The sequence below is a fragment of the Calypte anna genome, chromosome 10 (assembly GCF_003957555.1).
Source record: "Calypte anna isolate BGI_N300 chromosome 10, bCalAnn1_v1.p, whole genome shotgun sequence".
NCBI classification, from domain to species: domain Eukaryota; kingdom Metazoa; phylum Chordata; class Aves; order Apodiformes; family Trochilidae; genus Calypte; species Calypte anna.
Window position 1 is genome coordinate 15,455,937 of NC_044256.1, and position 19,317 is coordinate 15,475,253.

Consider the following 19,317-nt stretch of genomic DNA (forward strand, 5'->3'; position numbering starts at 1 on the left):
ATGCTATTATTGCAACAGTAAGATTTTGTTGAAGTCTCAAAAAAAGATAAGAAGAAGGGCACGAGGTGGGCCAGTTGTTTTCTTGATTTTAGGACAAACTATAGAAAAAGTAAAAATGCAATTAACATGAAGGTTTCTTAAGCTAGCCTAAAGGTGAATAATAATTTAATATCTTACTGAAAGATCTTAGATACCCGTTTCCTTGTTTAGGGGATGCACTATCCCACATTGCCCTCTAGTGAGGACATCTCAGAGCAAATAACACTTTCCAGCTTGCAGCCACCAGGATACAAAATGTGGTATTTTAATAACCAAGGCCACAGCTCCTTCCTGAAGTGGTGGTTTGCCATGCAATGCAAACAGTGTGAGGAACAGTCACCTCTTGCAAGTGGCACTCAGGGTACCAGCACTTGGCCACAGCTTTCTTGCACTCTGCTTTTTTTTTTTTTTTTTTTTTGAGCTAAATGCCTCTTTAGGCAGCTGCCTGGTTCACTAGCCAAAGATCCCTCCTCTCTTCTGCTTTGGAAAGTGGGGAAAAATCTTCCCTTTCTGGTGAAGATCATCTTTAATCTTCCCCTTTGCTTCCTGAAACACTTCTGGGGTTTTGCCTGCATACACGTGTTCTGACAACCCTGCCTGTGGTTGGGAGATCATCGTGGGACAAACTTCTGGCTGTTCCTCTGTTAGATGCTGTTGTTTAAACTCTTCGACTGAAAACTCAAAAGTCAAACTGACAACAGTTTGTGCTAAAATCTGTGATGTGCTGCATGCAGACAGCAAAGGGCACAGCATGTGTGGGTCAAGACAGGCTGTGGGACCTCAGGAACCCCAGTGGTTTTGGGGGAGCTGGGGTGGGCTGTGCCTTCACCCAGCTGGCTCTGCAGTTTGCTCAGGGGTTGAATGACAGACACTAATGCCATCTAGTGACCAAAAAGATAGGGGATATGTTATAAAATGCTACTGGGAGATTTATAGTCTCAAGTGGGGCAGGCCTTGGGGCTGGGAAGGAGGGAAAGGATGCTGGCTGTACTAGGAAAAAAAATCCCTTTTTTTCTGCACTCCCTTCCCCCATTTCACATGGCACAAAGTGCTTGTGCAGGTAACCAGGGACTGGAATCTCCAACATGAAGCTTTATTGATGCTGGGGGAGTAAGGCACAGGCTTCCTAAATAGCTTTGTTGACTGAGGACCACAAATTCCCTGACTTGCTGCTGGATCATGGAGCACAAACTCATGCCTGGGGACAAAGTGGCTGCAGGAGGGGGAGATGGCTTTTACTCCACTGCTGGCATGGACATCCTGGGCAGATGCCCTGGAGACTGATTTATCTGGCAGCATGGTCTGCAGTGTGGTGCCATGGATGTTAACTTGGAGCTGATCTGAGATGGAATCACAGCTTCTGACACTGCCCTGACAGTGGTGACTCTCCTGTGGCTCATATGACCTGATGGTTTTTGTCCTCCCACCACCTTTGTTTTCTCCGTTTTGCTTCTGTGGGTGATAGCTGTGAAGGCATTAACCCACTGAATTACTGCACAAGTGGCTGCTTGCAAACACCATTACTTTGCACCTAGGTATTAATCCAGCCAAGTCACGTTGTCACAAACCTGGAGGAGTTACTTTGCATTCTGCATTTTAAAAATGCAGGTGAAGTTATTTCTGACCATACCACCTTCTTGTGCTGGGCTAAGCTGGGTAGATTTTGCAGCTCTGATTGTTTCTCCAGATCCTAAGAAATGCAGAGGGAGAAAAATGGGGAATTAAAAGTTTCCAGTTAAGGAACTTAAGGGCTGAGATAGCTGTGATGGAGTGGATTACAAGTGTACTGAGATGCCAGCAGCACCCCCAGAGAGATTTGGAGCTGTGGGGTGTACCCTCTCACCACAGATGAGCAGGGAAAGCACCTGGATGGGAATAAGCTCCTTCACAGGACATTTCCAAAGTGCTGCATCACCAAGACTGGTGCTGGCACAGAGCTGAGGATCCCAAAGAGTGGCTCCCCTCACCAGGCACACAGGTCCATCAGCAATGTTTGGCCCCAGAGCAAACTATCAGGCTTTAGTTCCACTCTGTGCTCCTCAGAGCCGCCCATGCTTCTTTCAGAACACCATTTACAAGGGTCCTTAGAGACTTCTGTTATTTTTCCATCCTAAATGTGAAGGTACCAAATATGTTTCTATTGTCTAATTTATAAATGTTTTGTGTTATCTTTGCTTCTTTTTCTGGATTATCCCTGTGTCCCGCTGCCTTTCTTGGCCTGGATAATTGAGAGTTGGCAATGTGCCTGTAGCTTTAGTGTTCCAGGGCCAAAATGGGAGTGAGAATAAATGCTTCTAAGTATTGTGTTGAAACAAATAAGTTATTTACTCTGTTGCTGTTCACCTGCCATTAAATTGGCAATTTCATGCAGGCGTTTGCAGGAGGAATGAGCTGTTGTGAAACGTAGGAAGAGCTGGGAGTCTTGAGGAATATTTGCCATGTGGGTTTGATGGGGAAAATGGCTTCACAGATTTGGAAGAGTGCTCCTACTTCTGTAGAGGGACTTTATCCAGCAGTCTGTGACAATTCTCCATTTTGTAGATTTGATGACACTAAATTCTGCAAATATCCCTGTCTACCAGAAATTTCGCTGGCCGTGGCAAAGATTTCTCTGTGGGGAGAGGGCAGGTTTTCTTTACCTTGTGCTTTTGAGGGAGACATCTTTTTAAGAGCAGCTAGCTGACTAAAACAGAATACATCCTCAGTGTCTTCTCATATCAATAGAAATCCTTCATTATTATCACAGCTACATCCATTCTTTTCCTGAAGAGCTCTGGAAAAGCAAAAAGCATCTAGGTCCCTTCCAACCCTTAACATTCTGTGATTTAGGATGTTCTTTTGCTTGAGGCATTTGACACAGACACATACCCCTATGTATTTGGCATTAGTAAGACAAATGCATCTTGCAGGAAACAAGCCAACCAGCTTAGAATGAATAACCTGTGGTTAGTACTAATTTTCTGTTTTGTCTTTCATTATAGGGATCCTGTTTACGATGCTGGTATTTGGACCAGCTTGTGGATTTATCTTGGGCTCCTTCTGTACCAAAATCTATGTGGATGCTGTCTTCATTGACACAAGTAAGGAGAACTGAGTTTGGTTTCAAATTAAATTTGTTCACGTTGTATCAGCAGGACGAAAATGTTGATGGTGAGAAGCTGAAAGCCACTTCTCATTTCATCTTGGGTATTTCTTGCATGTATAGGTGTCAGTTTTAGAGGCATTTTATGACTGGGATTAAAAAGTTTTCAACTCTGTCCCAATATCTAACCTGTTCATAGTGGCTAAAATGTATTTCCTTCCATGGTCTTTTTTTTCTTGTTTTTTGGTTTTTGGTTTTTTTTTGGCTGCAAGATGGATTTCAGATCTTAAATAGCAGCTCAGAATATCACCATGGCAGGGCACACTGGCTAGCCAGGAACATTGGCTTGCCAGGGCTACTCTGTGCACCCCACAGGATGAAATCTGAGTAGATTGAACCCTCCAGGAGCAGGGAGGACTGCTCAGGCTCTCTGATGGAGGCAAAACAGAAAGCACCTTCTGTGAATGACCCTGTCTGGAGAGACACTCTCAGTCCCAGAGCATTATTGCTTTTTCCCACAGCAGTGCTAATTAAACCAGATTATTCCCAAATTGTTCATTAACACACAAAAATTTCAGATTCGGCTTTTAATGCTACCTGCACTGTGTGCTCTGTGCCATTAGAGGGCAATGTGTAACAGGCTGTAAAGAGCAAACTTGACGTTCTGTTCTTTTCACCCAGTTGTTCCTATGCTTTTCACAGTTTTCAGCTCCATCTGAGCTTACAGGCTGCAGGGCTTGTGTCCCCTTTGAGGGTGCATTCCAGTTCTCTGATGTTCCAAATGCATCTTCACAGGATGCATTCAGATGGAGTTAAATCTTACAGGACTCAACGGAGTTGTGCAGCTCTATCTTCTTGGCCTTCCAGGCACGTGGCCACTGAATAAATCTAAATAATACTTATTGAGCTGGAAAGAAGTGTCATTTTGGATGGCTGAGACTTTTAGCTGCAGCTTTTTCAAACGCCACATGCCCCATTTTCATTCCTTGGCTTTAGCAAAGATACATCAAAGACTCACAAGTCTTGTAGGCAGAGGAGCTTGCCTGAACCCTGTTACATATTTGACCATTAAGTATAAGTCATGCCCAAGCATGGACTTGCAGAAGAAGATACTTATTCTCCCAATGGGTGTGATATTTATTCTTCCAACTCCTCAACACAGGGTGCTAAAAGTTTGAAAAAAAAAAACAACCAACAAAAACCCCATGAGTTTATAGAAGAAAACATGAACTGGAGGCATCTGTGGCTGGTTGCCATTAGAGGCAAGATGCTGGCCTAGCTAAAAAGAGTTCATTTGATTGTGAAGTACCACCCTTTATATACGTTATGACTCCATCTTTACATCCAAAAAAGCCCTGGACAGATACAAAGCCACAGAGCACACTGAAGGAGAGTTATGGCTGCCAAGCTTTGGAGGGGCTGTGGCTCAGCAGGTTACAGGGGAGGTATCACACTTTCCAGCTGCAGGTCCATCTGGCTTTGGCTGTGATCCATTGCCATCACGCAGAGGCTGGGGCACACATGGCCTCTGTCTATTTTTGTATGAGAAAAAGTTTCCACGTTGCTGTTGGCTCAGGGCTGCCTGAGGGGACCAAGCTGCAGTGAGTGAATTCTGTCTTGCTCCCCATTTTGGGCAGGGAGTGTGGGATGGCAGGGCACACTGCTGCTCTGTCCTCCATAAGGGACCTATTTTAGGAAAGGGATATGAAGAAGAGTTTAGTTGATATGACTCTTCACAAGGCTGTGGTCCCAGGAGCCTGTAAAAAATACTCTTCAGGCAGGAGGAAATAACAGTAGAAGAATCCAATTCTTCCAAAACGCTGTTTTTCAAACTATATATATTTTAGAGCTACGTGTTACTTCCCCTAAGGAGAAAAGAGTTTTCTTCCATCTGCTTGAGAGACAACTTGATTGCCTCACTTGAGACAGATTTTTCAGAGTGGCAGTAACCAGACAGACATCATGAACAGAGGAGTTTGTTATTCCAGCCACGCAGAGCTGGGTCTCCCCCAGGAGTCAGCTCCGGCTCTGGGCACCCTCCACCAGCTCATTGAGCAGCTGTGGCAGTGAGGCTCATGTTAAGAACACAGTTTCTTCTCTCCTGTTGCTTATTTTTGTTCCCCTAAAGAGGCTCCAGTGCCTTCTTTTTCCTTGTCTCCTCTCAATATTGGCCTACAGTACACTCTTGCCTTTTACGCTGCATTTCTTCACTTTCTGATAATTTTTTTTGATGATTTGGTGCAGTGGCTTGGTTTCTCTTTGAATAATTAGCACTGTTTCACCCTCCACACATTCACAGTTGCCCGTAAAACCCATCTTTCCTTTGCTGAAAAGGATTGCAAATTCAAACCAGGGAGAATATTGACCTCCTGGAGAAAAAGTGTAAACCAGGATGAAGATGCAGTATCCTTGTCTGTGCTGGTGCTTCTCCATGCAGATCTTTGTGCCAGTCAGTGTCTCAGCTGTACGTGCACATTTCACACACTGGGACAGTGATGTGCAGAACCTTGGTGTGCCAGTGCATGGGACACTGGCACATGACAGCTTCCAAGATCTGGCAGAGCCAAAGACGCTGGAGAGAAGTTCTGATTATAGGGTATTGCAGGGCATACTTTCTAGATAGATGGCATGATGCGTTGTCTGTCCTAAGAACCTCTTGGATTTGGAGGTTATTATCACAAAATCAGATGGGTTGGAAGGGACCTCTGAGATCATTAAGTCCAACCCCTGATCCACAACCACTGTGGTTCCCAGACCATGGCAATGAGTGCCACATCAGTCTCCTCTTAAAAACCTCCAGGGATGGAGAATCCACCACTTTGCTGGGCAGCCCATTCCAATGCCTGATCATCCTCTCTGTAAAGAATTTCTTTCCAATATCCAACCTAAACCTCTCCTGGCAGAGGTTAAGTCCATACCCTCTTGTCTTACTGAGAGCTGCCTGGGAGAAGAGACTGACCCCCCCTGGCTCCAACCTCCTTTCAGGGAGTTGTAGAGAGTGATGAGATCTCCCCTGAACCTCCTCTTCTCCAGGCTGAATACCCCCAGCTCCCTCAGCCCTTCCTCACAGGACTTGTGCTGGATCCCTTCACAGCCTCCTTGCTCCAGCACCAAAATCTCCTTCCTGAGCTGAGGGGCCGAGAACTGGACACAGGACTCAAGGTGTGGCCTCACCAGCGCTGAGTACAGGGGAAGAATTCCTTCCCTGGACCGACCTGTTGGCCACACTGTTCCTGATACAGGCCAGGATGCCATTGGCGTTCTTGGCCACCTGGGCACACTGCTGGCTCACATTCAGCTTCCTCTCAACTCAGATTCCCAGGTCCCTTACGCACTGGCAGCTCACATGGAATGGGTGTCGGGTGCGCTGTGGTCTGAGAATCGCCCCTCAGGTGTCTCATGTGTCCTTGCAGGTAAGCTGGACATCACCCCGGATGACCCTCGGTGGATCGGTGCGTGGTGGGGAGGCTTCCTGCTCTGTGGTGCCTTACTCTTCTTCGCGTCCCTGCCGATGTTCGGGTTCCCACAGTCCCTGCCCCCGCGGCCGGAGCACGCTGGGGAGAGCGAGCAGGCCATGCTTCCCGAGAGGGACTACGAGAGAGCCAAGCCCAGCAACGGGGTTCTGAGGAACCCTCTGGATGAGGAGAGCAGCACCACCTGCTTCCAGCAGCTCCGAGGTGAGACACTGCCTCTCCCCAGAGTCATAGAATTGTGGAATCCAAGAATTTTCAGGGTTGGAAGGGATCTTTAAGGTCATCTCGTTCCAACCCCCATGCCCCTCGTTCGAACCCTCCTACTAGATCAGGTTGCTCAGAGCCCTCTCCAGCCTGGCCTTAAAAACTTGCAGGGATGAGGCTTCCACCACCTCTCTGGGCAACCTGTTCCAGTGTCTCACCACTCATGATGAAGAATTTCTTCCTAATAGCTAATCTAAATCTACCTTCCTCTAGTCTGAAACCATTCCCCTCCTCCGACCACTACCTGACATCCTAAAAAGTCCCTCACCAGCTTTCTTGCAGCCTCCTTCAGATACTGGAAGGCCACAATAAGGTCTCCTCAGAGCCTTCTCCTCTCCACACTGAGTAACCCCAACTCTCTCCATCTGTCTTCACAGGAGAGTCAGCAACAGGTTAACATCTGGTTGGGTTTATAATTAGTCTCTGATTTGGGCTGTCTACTCCTACCACCCAAAAACTGCACCCCCCTCCCCCCCCCCCCCCCCAAAAAAAAAATCCAGTATCCTTAAATTTCAGTCTCTAGCTTCTAATTATCTCTGGCATTGTCTTCATTTGAAAGAGATTTTGTTCCACTCTGACACTTGGGGTTTTTTTAAAACTACAAAGCTTCAGAAATGCACAATAGTCCTGTAGAGTTGATTAGAAAAATGAAGGGGAACACAGTTGCCAAAGCAATTTGTGAAATTCTCTCCAGTCTACTGCCCTGCTCCCTTTGCCTCCCAAAACAGAGAGCGAGCCAGCAAGGGCAGTTAAAAGGAATTGGGAGCTCCTGGCATCTAATCTGCAGTTTAGTGCAATCCCAGACACAAAGCAGGGATGCTGGGCACCACCACAGCTCTTAAACTGAGAGGGGGAAGAGGTAGATATTGGACCAGAATAGCAGCAAAGTGACAGGCTGGAATGTGGCTTGTGGCAAATTAGAATAGAAAACCCCACGTTGTGTCCTGCAGTGATGGAATTAGATCTGGCTCTAATTAAGGTAAGGTCAGGATCCAGCATTCTGTGGGAGGGTGTGGGCAGCTATCCATCCTTTCTGTAGGGCTGCACTGGGAAATCCTTCATCTGAGAGGGTTTTTCTATAGCACTGGTGGCTGCTTCCCAGTCTCTGTTGCTGTGGCAGAGCAGGTTTCATTACTGCCTAATGCATTTTGATAACTGAGGACAAAGTCACTTAGTCCTTGTGCAGTCACCTTAATTGGGAATTGAATGCCGTGAGAGTGGGAAAGAAAAAGTGATTTTATGCTGGAAAACTGTTTTCTTAAAAACACAAACCCCTTGAATTGGTGATGTGGTTGTTCATTAAGAGAAGATCACAGATGTGAATTTTGACTTAGTGAGAAAATTCAAAAGAAAGATAAAGGGATAAGTTGTTTGAAAAATTGTCAGTAAAAGAAATTTCTCCATCCTTTTGTCCTCGTTGCAAAGATCTTCTTAGGTTTGAGGAATGGGCTTTTCCCATGGTGCATTCATAAGGATGATTATGTGGTGTTTGTCGTGGACTCATCAGAGCCTCTGCTGCTGCCCACTGAGGTTTTGGAATGGACGTAGGAATTTTTTGGTGATTTTAATATAAAAAAAGGAAAGAATCTGGTATGTCCCTGCTGCACAGAGGGGCAGCACTGCTGCTTGAGGATTGCCTCAGGTGCTGAGCAAGCTAAGTTTCCTGCCCACAGGGAGGCCACAAGGGTGTTGCTAGAGCATCTATTGCTCACTGAAGTAGAGAAATGGAACTGCCACATTCCAAGTATTGATTGCACCAGGAGGCACCAGAATCTTCCACGTTAGAGTTTTCATTGCAGGTAACCCCATTTTGAATCAGTCAGTGTTCTGGAAGTCTCTTTGTAGGTGGACTTGGAAATACAGTTTACATCACATCAGGCACTATTTTCACAATCGGAATGTGGTCAAGAGTCCTGTTTGCAAAAGGGCCTGCCTGGAGGAGATGTTCAGACATGTGCCAGGGAAGGGAAATGGGCTGCTCTCATTCCTGATGAGCAGTGTTAAAGGTGGTGGGTTGAGCTTTGTTACATGTATACATTATTGTGCCAGCAACTGAAAAATATACATGCATCCATATGTGGCAGGACCTTGTAATCCTTAATCTATTTGTTGATTGCATAAGGTTTCCCTTGGGGGAAGTTAGACTGTTTAGGGTTTTGCTTAGGGTAAAAAGTACTAGATATTTATGTACAGAGGTTAAAAATATATAAGTGCATGCATAGCCATGTCTTCTCTTTTTGGAGTTTGCATGTATTCTGAAGCTTTTTAGCAAGTGTTGTCTATGCAGCTGGATGCTGGGCAGGTGGGTGCTGGGCATAACTCCATCCATTGTGCACAGTGTGGAGAGGAAGAGCTGTTTCCTTGAGCTGGTCGTGTGAGCACACAGTGTATCCCTGGTGCATCCTTGAAGGCTGAACCATGTCTCATTTTTGGGCTACTGAAGGGGTTTGGTTATTTCTTGTTTTATTTTTTTTCAAATGTTTGCAGAGGTTGCTGCGTGTTGTGACAGGAGAGGAAGCAGGGTGGCATCAGCTGGAGAGATGCTCCCAGCTGGGTCATGGCTGTCAGCAAGTGACATGGCATGGCTGGCATGTGGGAGGATGCTCGAGACATGGAGATTTGCTGAAAGACAGTGAGATGCAGAGCTGGATGAGAGTGTTCAGCTTTCTAAGAGGAAAGCCAAGTCTAATGTAAAAGCAACCTGCTCAAAGTGTAGGCATGTATTTCACATCTCTGTCAAGGTCTAAACAGGAGGGAGGATCCACCTTTTTGGAAGCCATAACATCTCTTTCTGCAGGGTAGTTTCATACCAGCAGAAGCAGCACCCTTAGGAGGAGCTTCAAGCTGGAAATATAAACTGTGCCTTTGAATGGTTTAAGGTGAAGAGGCAATGATAGCTAGCAGAGGTGGTGAGCATCTGCTCCTACAGGTCTTCTCTGTGGCACTGGCAGGGTCCTGTTGGCTCAGGAAGAGTCCTGGGAGGTGTTTACCATTGCTACACTGGCATATGAGCTCTACACCACTTTACCTGATGAATATTTCAGTTAAGCAATTCAAATCCATTTGGGTACACAGAGAAGTGAGGGGTTAATAGCAGGGAGAGGATGGATAAATACTGCCATTGCTCTTTACTCTTGGCTGGCAGGATGGCAGGGTTGTTCCAGTCCTGTGCTCTCCATATGGTCTGTGAAAACAATTCAGGCATGGGCTGAATTTGCTTTCCTGCCTCTGGTCTGCTGTGGTGGGACCTCTGTGCTGTGTGGAGCTGGAGATGATGCTCGGCTGTGTCAGGGCACCTGTGCCCTCTGCTCATGTCTCTCCAGCATCTGCCCTCTCACTCAGTGTTAACACACTGCCTCTAACCCACCACCTGCTTCAGGATGTGCTTGGAAATATTTTGTTAAAATCCTTTTTTTTTTTTCCCCATACAAAAATGTCACTTCTACTGAATTGAGTGGTCAGTTCTAATGAAATTTGGTTTCAAAATGCTTCCTGGGCTTTATCTTGAACACCCTTGAAACAGTCTGCTCTTAAATGCATTTTGTTTTGCAATGATTCAAATCAGAAATTCATTACATTCTGCCTGTTTGTCTAGTGAGAGATTAGAAACCTAGAGGGACTGAAATTGACAGAGAATCCTTCAGGTTTGCAGAGAGAAGCTCATTCACAAGGAATTAAAAGAAAACTTACTGTGGAATTAAATTAATTTCAAAACTGCAAATTCCCTAGGTTTGGAAACATTTTGATTTCTGTCCAGCTTCATTTCCAAGAGCAGAGGAGTGCTGGGATGTACAGCTGACAGCTGTCTTGTCTTCTGTTCAGTTCCTTCCTGCTCTGTGTACCAATCTGCTGAATACCTAAAGAGGGACCTGCTCTGAATCCTGGATTTCTGTCCCCAGAAGAGCTCTCTTGGGGCAGACACTGGGTCAGAAGCTCCCAGCTGTGCAAGGGGGGGTCCCAGTCCATGGAGACCCTGTTGTCTTCAGTTGGAGATCATAAGATTGAGTGGGATTAATGGCTAACACAAAGTAGCTTTAAATTCATGGCTCTAATAAGTAATAGTGTCAGCCTTTTGGACAGGGCTCCATCTGTTCCTTTGTTCACAGGCACAGTGGTAAGTCTTTGGCCCTGATCCAGGCAGATATCAAGACATTTTTTGATTTAGAAGACTTGCTGAGAAAGCTTAATCTTAGGTAAGGGGATGGTTAGTGACTATAAAAGGACCCACATCAGGTCCTATCAGTCTCCAGGTTTCCTTTGGCTTGGATTTCATGAGGGCTTTGCTGATGAAGGTTCTTCTTGGCTGTTTCAAAGCCATCATCACTCTTTTTATCAGAAGCTTTGATGAACTCACAGAGGCCTTCAGCCTGCACACTTTGGGGCAAAAGCTGATCTGCTCCTTTATAGGAGCTGCCCCTTTCTAGGAGGTATTTTCTTCTTGCTGTCTCCATTGTTTTCTTCATCCTTCATTCCTCAAGTCATATTTTGGCTCAACACCACATTTCATTTTTTCTCCACTGTGCTGTCCTGGGTGGACTGGGCTGTAACCCTCCCCTCTGATGTATTACTTTGCTTTCTGTGTTCCTCATCTTTACTGCAAATTGAAAACATGTCTCTGTAGGGTGCTCCAACTGGAAAAAGAGGCCTTGGTGACTGTAATGTTCCAAACAATTCATTTCAAGCACCAACATGATGATTATAGTTTGTCGTTTCTAGAGAGTAGTTAAACCTCTTGTAATGAGGTTGCCAATTATCCCTGGTACTCCCCAATGTTTAGTGACAAATCAGAGCTACTTGGTGTGTGTAAATGTGTTTGCTTGTCAAGCCCTGTCCCCTACAGTTGGCCCCACAGCAGGAGATGGGGAGGGTGCTTGATGCCTTGGCCCAGGTGTTGCTTGGGGTGTTAAAAGGTGGGAAGTTGAGGGGTCTTGGAGAGCTTTAGGACATCCTCCTGGGTTCCTCCCAACCCATGGATGATCAGTGTGGATGCTCTGAAGAGTTGGCTTTTAAGTACCTGAGCAGTGAGAAGAGGCTGAGGTAGATTTTTGAGACTCTGTTGAATCCTAAAGACCAAAATGCTGCTACAAAGCATTCAGCTGACCTCTGAGCCAACAGGGCAACTTTTGTCACAACTTTTGCTGAGATTATCTGCAGTGAGGAAGCCCATGCTTAGCTGGTGTATTCCCCAGGGCTTTGCTGTCCCCTGTCAGATGTTTTCCATTCCCCCTCCATACCCAGCACCATATGCCAAGCACCTGAAAGCACGTCACTCTAGTCTACTGAGAGATTGTGAAACTTCACTGCTGACTTTTAATCCTGTTCCCAGGGGTATTTCATCCCAAGAACTGAGACAGCTAAGGCAGCAGCTGGTGTCAGAGTGATTTATCTTAACTGGTGGCAGTAGCAAGATGAGAGAATATTCTTTTCTGTGGAGAACCTCTTGTCATTTCCCTTAGAAAATGAAAGGGAAGGAGGTGATCCTGGCTGAAGAGATGGTGGAGGCTGCCAGGCCTGTCCTGCCTTTGCACTGGATTTTGTCTTCTGCCCACCATCTCTCACAGATTCCTGTTGCAGAAGGTGGTGCAGTGGAGGACAAAAGCTGTCCCAGAAACCTCACACCCTGACACACAGGGAGGAGAAGTAATGACAAATGTTGGGGTTCATTGCCAGGCAAGACAGTCAGGAGGGCCTCCTTTCTGGTGTGAGACAGTGCAATCACTCTGCAAAATTTTTCCTGTCCATTGCCAAGAAGAAAGGTTGGATTTTGACCTTGCTGTGATGCATGATGGTTCAGTACCAGCCTTGCCAACTTCAGAAATAAATGTCCATGATCTTTAATTCCCTCCTGCAAAAGACAGACAGTCATTTTTATTATTTGGTGGATAAAGTTAGAGGCAGACCTTTGCATTTTACATTTGAATTGGCACAAAACTACATCTTGAGGAATTTACAAGTCATGAACCAACTCAACTCCAGAGGCACAACAGGCATTAATACCTTAAATGTGGCTTTTCAAGCTAAACACTGCCAAGTCCACCTTTGCGTTTTCCCTCCTTTTCCTCACAAGAAGGGGAAATTCTGTAGGTGGCTATCAAAGAACTGAAGGAGGCAGCAGGTGGCTTCAGAGATCTACCCACGTCTGAATCTCCCCCATCCCTGTTCTTCCCTCCCAGTATTTTTCTCTTTTTTTTTTTTTCCCCTGTTCCACTAAAAACTACTATGCCTCCTGCACCTTCATTATTTTCAGCAAATCCTCAGGAAGTAAGAATTTTATACAGCACAATAAAACATTTGTGATATAAAGAGACAAGAAACAGTGGAGTCGCCCCTTCCAAAAATATTAGATCAAGCCTAATTATAAGTAACCCTTTCTGCCTGACGCCCTCCCAAAGAAAGAACCAAGGGAAGCCAAGCAGAGCCTTGACAAAGAGCTGTGCATTCACTTGCTGAGGCCCGTGCAAAAAAAGCCTTAAGGGAAAACAGAAGTCAACACCAGAGAAATCTGTCATCTGCCAGCCCCTGGTACACCATAGGGGATGGAATTTCAAAATGCAAATAGGGGTCCATGGAGGCTTCACTACACTTCAGCAAGGTAATTTTCAAACTTAATGATTTTCACATTTAATTCAGGGAGAAATTAGTCATCAGGTATTGAGACAAAGCAAGGCTCTCTTCTGTACTGGTATGCTCTTCAAGCTGTGTTATCTCAGCAATAATTAAAATGTTCATTGAAGTAGAAAATGTGCTATCTGATTCATTAGCCAGCTTCCCTTTGTAAGGTAACTCATGTTTGCCTACGTGAAATAGAGATGGGCTTGGAGAAGAGGACTCTGGAGAAGAGGACTCTGGATGCTTAAGATTCAGGAGGGAGGAGCATGGAGCCATGAAACTAAAGCAAGTGTGTCTGCATCTTACACAGTGAATGGCTCAGTGTGTTCTCTGACACTCTTGAAGCCACCAACTGTAGTAGGGACTGCATGGAAGGCATTGCTTGGCTACTGGAGCTCTGGTTTATATAAAGGGAACACTCAGGTTAACATATGTATCCCAGCCATGAAGTCCCTTATGCCTGTGGTGGCCCTGGCTCCAGGCTAAGCAGGAGAATTTCAGCTTGCACCCAAATTTGCTCAAGGTGTCTCTCAGCAAGTGAGCCAGTGCTGCATGGGAATAAGAAAACAAAGCAAATCCTGGATGGCAGGAGAAGGAAAGGTCAAGTGTGAGGTGGGGTAGCTTGTGTTTGAAAGCTTGCAAGAATTTGTGCAATTCTGCTCATGACACCTATCAGCTGTTTCAGTGTTTTTCATGGGAAGCAGGCAGAGAAAGGTGAAGGAGAAAGAATGCCAGGCTTTGATTTAACTCCCTATGGGGGAAACAAAAGCAATTTTGGAAAACACTGATCCTTCAGAACTTCAAAATCATCTCTAAGATGTAAACATAATGATCCGTGACTTCTTTTTGCACTCTCCTGGGATCTGAATCTTTAGATGACACTGTTCTGGTGTTTCACTTCATTCTGGTGTTACCCCATTTCAACCAGCTTGTCTGTGCAGAATAGAAAATTACCCCTGATTTGAAATGAATTCGTCCTTCAGGAGGTCAGAGCAAGGCACCTCCAGTGCCTTGAATGGAGGGCACACAAAACCTCTTCTCCCTTTTTCTTCTCTTCCAGTGATCCCCAGAGTAACTAAGCACTTGCTCTCCAACCCTGTCTTCACCTGTATCATCCTGGCAGCCTGCATGGAGATAGCTGTGGTTGCTGGCTTTGCTGCCTTCCTGGGGAAGTACCTGGAGCAGCAGTTCAACCTCACCACCTCATCTGCCAACCAGCTCCTGGGTGAGTATCCGCAGGGGCCACCAAAGCTCCAATATCAAAAGGCCTTTAAAAGTGTTCAGCATGGCTGGGAAGCACAAGCAGCCTCACGGATTAGGCTGCCCAAAATATGACCTACCCAGCATATAGAACTGTGACCATGAGTGGAAGTGCTGGGCTCCAGCTGTGCCTTGGCTGCAGAGCCTGGGACAGATCTCTGACATCTTTTCTCCTCAACAGCACTTTCCACTGCAGCCCACTGAAATCCCTTCCCCTTTAGCTGAGCCCCTCGTGGGAGAAGTGATAAGATACATTCAGGCTATGAAAGTCTGTGGTGCCCCTGAAATAGAGCAGAAATCCCAACTAAAATGGGTCATTGGATTGCCCAAGACTGCAATTGCTTGCAGTGACAGGGCTGCCCATGGAACCTCTTGTCTCATAGTTCAGATATCCCAGAATTTCTAGCCCATCTCCATTTGGGTTAAGCAGCCCAGTTTCTCCTCTTTTCCCTCCTTTCCCACTGGCCTGGAAATGGCAGGATTGTAGCCAGCAGTTCAAATACCAGAGCTAGTACAGCTTGGTTGTCTTTCAAATGCCCCTTATCTCTGAGCAGCCTCTGCTGCTGCAGTTTCCCATATATATTTCTCAACATTCATTCACTCATTCATTCCCTGTCAAGATGCTGATGCACAGGCAGGATCTTCATTTATTTTCTCCTGCTGCTCATTCCCAAGCAGGCCCAGCAATTTGTTTATGACAGGCGTTCTCATGGCAGCAGCCAATTAAGGTATCTGTGAATTGATTTTGGATGATCTGCAACCACAGCTTGCCAGATGGGCAGCTGGCAGTGATCTGTCAAAAACTGGGACACTATGAAATGGGTGAATCTTAATACCAAAATAAGGAGCTTGCAAGCTGCTCTCATGACAGTTATTTATTTTCCTGGTGAACTCGTTGGTATCTTCTGTTTTTTGCCTGGTTTGAAAAACTTATTATTTTCATATGCAACTCTTGCCTAATCTCTGCAAAATAGACTGCCAGGAAAACTAGTACCAGGCAGGGCTCATACAAAACCCGTAGACACCTTGGGAAATTCTTGAATTTGTCTGCCAACTGCTGGAGGGAGCATTAGCTGCTTAGGTGAGAGTGGGTCAGTATCAGAGATTTTGGCAACTCCCTCTAATATGGATGAGAATTGGAAGAAGATCCTGGTTCCTATGTGCAAGGCAGCATACCCGTTTGCATCCATCCCTCTCCAGGCTGGGGATACTCCAGCAGTTGATCATTGCAAGGTTTCCCCATGATAGAGCTCACAGATCTCCCTGCTGGAAAGGAAAAAGCTGTCATGTTGTCATTCACTGGGCCTCACTCACACTTGTTACTAACTGATTTTTCCTCCTGCAGGGATGACAGCAATCCCGTGTGCATGTCTGGGCATATTCCTGGGTGGCCTCTTGGTGAAGAAGCTCAGCCTGTCTGCTCTGGGAGCCATCAGGATGGCCATGCTGGTGAACCTGGTGTCCACAGCTTGCTACGTGTCTTTCCTGTTCCTGGGATGTGACACAGGACCTGTGGCAGGGGTTACTGTTCCCTATGGAAACAAGTGAGTCCCTAAAGAGCTTCCAGGTCTCACACAGCCTTACCAACAGCAAAAAGCCATGGTATTGTCCTTGGCAGACAGCTTAGACAGCCACAGAGAAGGAAACATCATGTAGAGCTCTTACTTTGGGTGATTTTCATGCCAGGCATCACTGTGAGAGCTGAGTACCTGTAGCTGACAGAGGAGTTTTGCTAAAATTGTTCAAACTGAATCAAAAGGTGCCAAACCAGATTCTGCAGCTGTGGCCACCTAAGTAGCATTGGGTCTACCCATAGTCTGGTTTCTCCTGACAGCAAAGGACACACATTGCTTCGCATGTTAATTTAAATGCCTAAGGGTAAATTGTAGAGCCAGGTTTTAGATGCCTGGAAATTCAGATATGGTGAGGAGAGAGTATGTGTGGCTCAAGGCCCATTTTGATGGGAGGAATGAGACACATGGTACCCTGTAGCATTCGCAGGACCTGGAGAGAGGTTTTTTTTCTGTATTTTCTTTCCTTATGCTCCTCAGTATGCAACTCTGGAGCAGATCACAACTTCAGGCTCTCAGTTCCTCATAGTTACATGTCTAGAAAAATTCAGAGCAGTCTCCACAGTGTGTCTTTAGGTTTTCTTGGGGTACCAAGGCAGCCTAAGGCTCACATTAGATTCCATGTAGCAGAGAGATAGTGGCCATGGCATTTCTGTCCCCAGGGAGAGGGTGTAGCCTGGATTTCTTAAAGCTGGGATCCAGCTAGCCTGCCCACTGCTTCTTGTAGTTTCCCTTAACTATTGCCTTTCAAAGCCAGCTTTGTGTGGCACATTTGAAAAGCTGACTGATATCATTACACTCGTGGCTGATAAAATTTTTCTTTCTGTTTTTCTTACAGCTCAACTCCAACCTCATCTCTGGATCCATATTCCTCCTGCAATAACAACTGTGAATGCCAAACTGATTCCTTCACTCCAGTCTGTGGGGCAGATGGGGTCACATACTTATCTGCCTGCTTTGCTGGCTGCAGCAGCACGGTGAGTGGGGGCTTTCCCTGGGACCTCATGCCTGTAGGAACAGTTCTGTGAGTTCATGTGCATGAGGTTAGTGCACATCTGCTAAGGTAGCTCATTTACAGCCACCAGTGGTTACACCCCCAAAAGCAAACCTGACACCTCAGACAGGCTTGAGCCACTGTTGGTTTTCACTTTGTGACTGTGGCAGCATTCTACCAGGGTTTTTCATCCTCCTCCTTCTCTGGTCTTTCTCTCGCAGGAGAGGAGCACAAGATGAGATCTGCACAGTTGTCCACTGGCAGAACTCAAGTTCTCCATGAGAGCTCCCTAGCCTGGGATGTGGGAACAGTTTCTCTTTCCTCCTGCAGGTCCCTATTTCCCTGCTTATCCACATGCCAATGTTTGTGCTTCTCAACCTATTTATTCTTTTTCTTCTTGCTCTTTTCCTAAATCTGGTTCCTAGTCATATATGACCAGATCCTGGTTTAATTTGCCCTTGTTTAAGCTTTCCTTCTGCTCCTTTTGCATGTCTGTCTTTCCCTGCTTTGCTCTGAGGCAGTGGCAAGAGCAGTTGTCAAGGGAGTGGAGACTCCATCCAAAGAAATTCTGCATTTTTCAGCTTTCAATATCTAGGAATTTTTTTCCTTTAGAAAACTAAAGCGATACCATCTATGCGTAAAGAAGATGTGGGGAATTTTTAACAGTATCTTAAAAGCCTGCTTTTCCATTCTTTTGCTGCTAAAATGCTGTTGTTTTCTGGGTTAAGCTGGAAGTGAGTGCCTACCACACCCATGTGTGGAAACTGGTGGGGTTCCTGTGGTTCTCCACCCAATGCCTGTGTGGAGCCCATGGGAAGACAGCCTGGTTAAGTGACCATTCACAGCTGCAGGGACATCAGTGCTCACCACATGCAATTGCCCCCCCATGCCTTCATCCCTCTTTTTTGAGGAGACATCAAAGCTCCCTTCCTGCCCCTAAAGCGACAACCAGCCTGCTGGTGCTGCTGAGCAGAGCTCCAAGCTCACTGCTAGCACGTCCAGCCTCACTGCCCAGATGACCTAAGAGTTCTTCCTGCTTAAATCTCTTCTCTCCTCACTTCTCACTCCAGCCTTGGAGGTGCCTTTGAAATAGGGCGGTTTCAAGATTCTGTCAGCAACCCCACAAAGGACTTCATGGGTGTGTGTCACATGCAAAGGTGTTAGCTCCTCCCCTCTTTCTTCTCATCCCCCCAAAAAAGTCAACACCTGGCATGGCAAAACGATGCTTTTAAGAAGAAGCCAGCCTGTACAGGGCACACAGAAAAGTTTCTCACAAGTTCACCAACGCCTTAGCAAGAATACAGCAGCTGTGACTGGAGTTACTGGAGTGCAGGAGTGACCTCCTCACTGTGATGTTCAGGGCAAAGCTCCTCTGGAAGAAGCACAGTAATGAAAATTCATCTCTGCCCCTTCAGTGTGCAGCTGCCTGACTTCATGTGCTGCAAGAAGAAACCTCTGAGCAAAAACCCCACTCTCCCTTGCCCTCTCTCTTCTTATTCTTTCTTATTTTGCTTTTTCGTCATCATCTTGGAATTCTTTTCACCACTTTGCTTTGTGAGGCTTTTGCAGTAATGTTTTGAACACAAATTTTTAAAGCAATAACGTCCTCTGGAAAAGGAGTTATGGACCAGTTTGGCCATGCAATGACCCTGAGACAAAACCAAATTGTCAAACCAGGTTTTAAACCCATAATCCAGGTAATGACCTCTCTAGAGGGTTCTGTGGATGTTACATGCTTGTAGTGAGCCAGGGGTTGCTTTTTACTGGGACTTAAGATTCTCACTTTACTGCATTGGACATTTCTGACTGCCTCTCTCCACTTCCCCACTGTGAACAATTTCTAAAAGAAATGTGTAGCTCAGTTTTTTCTGTTTCATTACTTCTTACTGACTAAGCTGGTTGCAGAGCCCTACGAGTATCCGTGCTGATAGGCAGAGCTCTGGCACCCTTAGGAATTTCTCCTCCAATCCATTCCTGAGTGTGTGACTCTTATGGACAAAACCTTTGACTTATATATCCAGGTTA

The 19,317-nt window shown here is 46.0% G+C and overlaps 1 protein-coding gene across 1 annotated transcript in view; it reads left to right on the forward strand.

Moving 5' to 3' along the window:
• Positions 1-19,317, forward strand: part of SLCO3A1 (solute carrier organic anion transporter family member 3A1) — a 128,408-nt gene that overhangs the window by 98,796 nt on the left and 10,295 nt on the right. Inside the window, exons 3-7 of the mRNA XM_030457408.1 lie at positions 3,021-3,119; positions 6,535-6,798; positions 14,528-14,692; positions 16,073-16,271; positions 17,137-17,275. Coding sequence (XP_030313268.1) covers positions 3,021-3,119; positions 6,535-6,798; positions 14,528-14,692; positions 16,073-16,271; positions 17,137-17,275 — 866 coding nt within the window. The remainder of the gene's footprint in view (positions 1-3,020; positions 3,120-6,534; positions 6,799-14,527; positions 14,693-16,072; positions 16,272-17,136; positions 17,276-19,317) is intronic.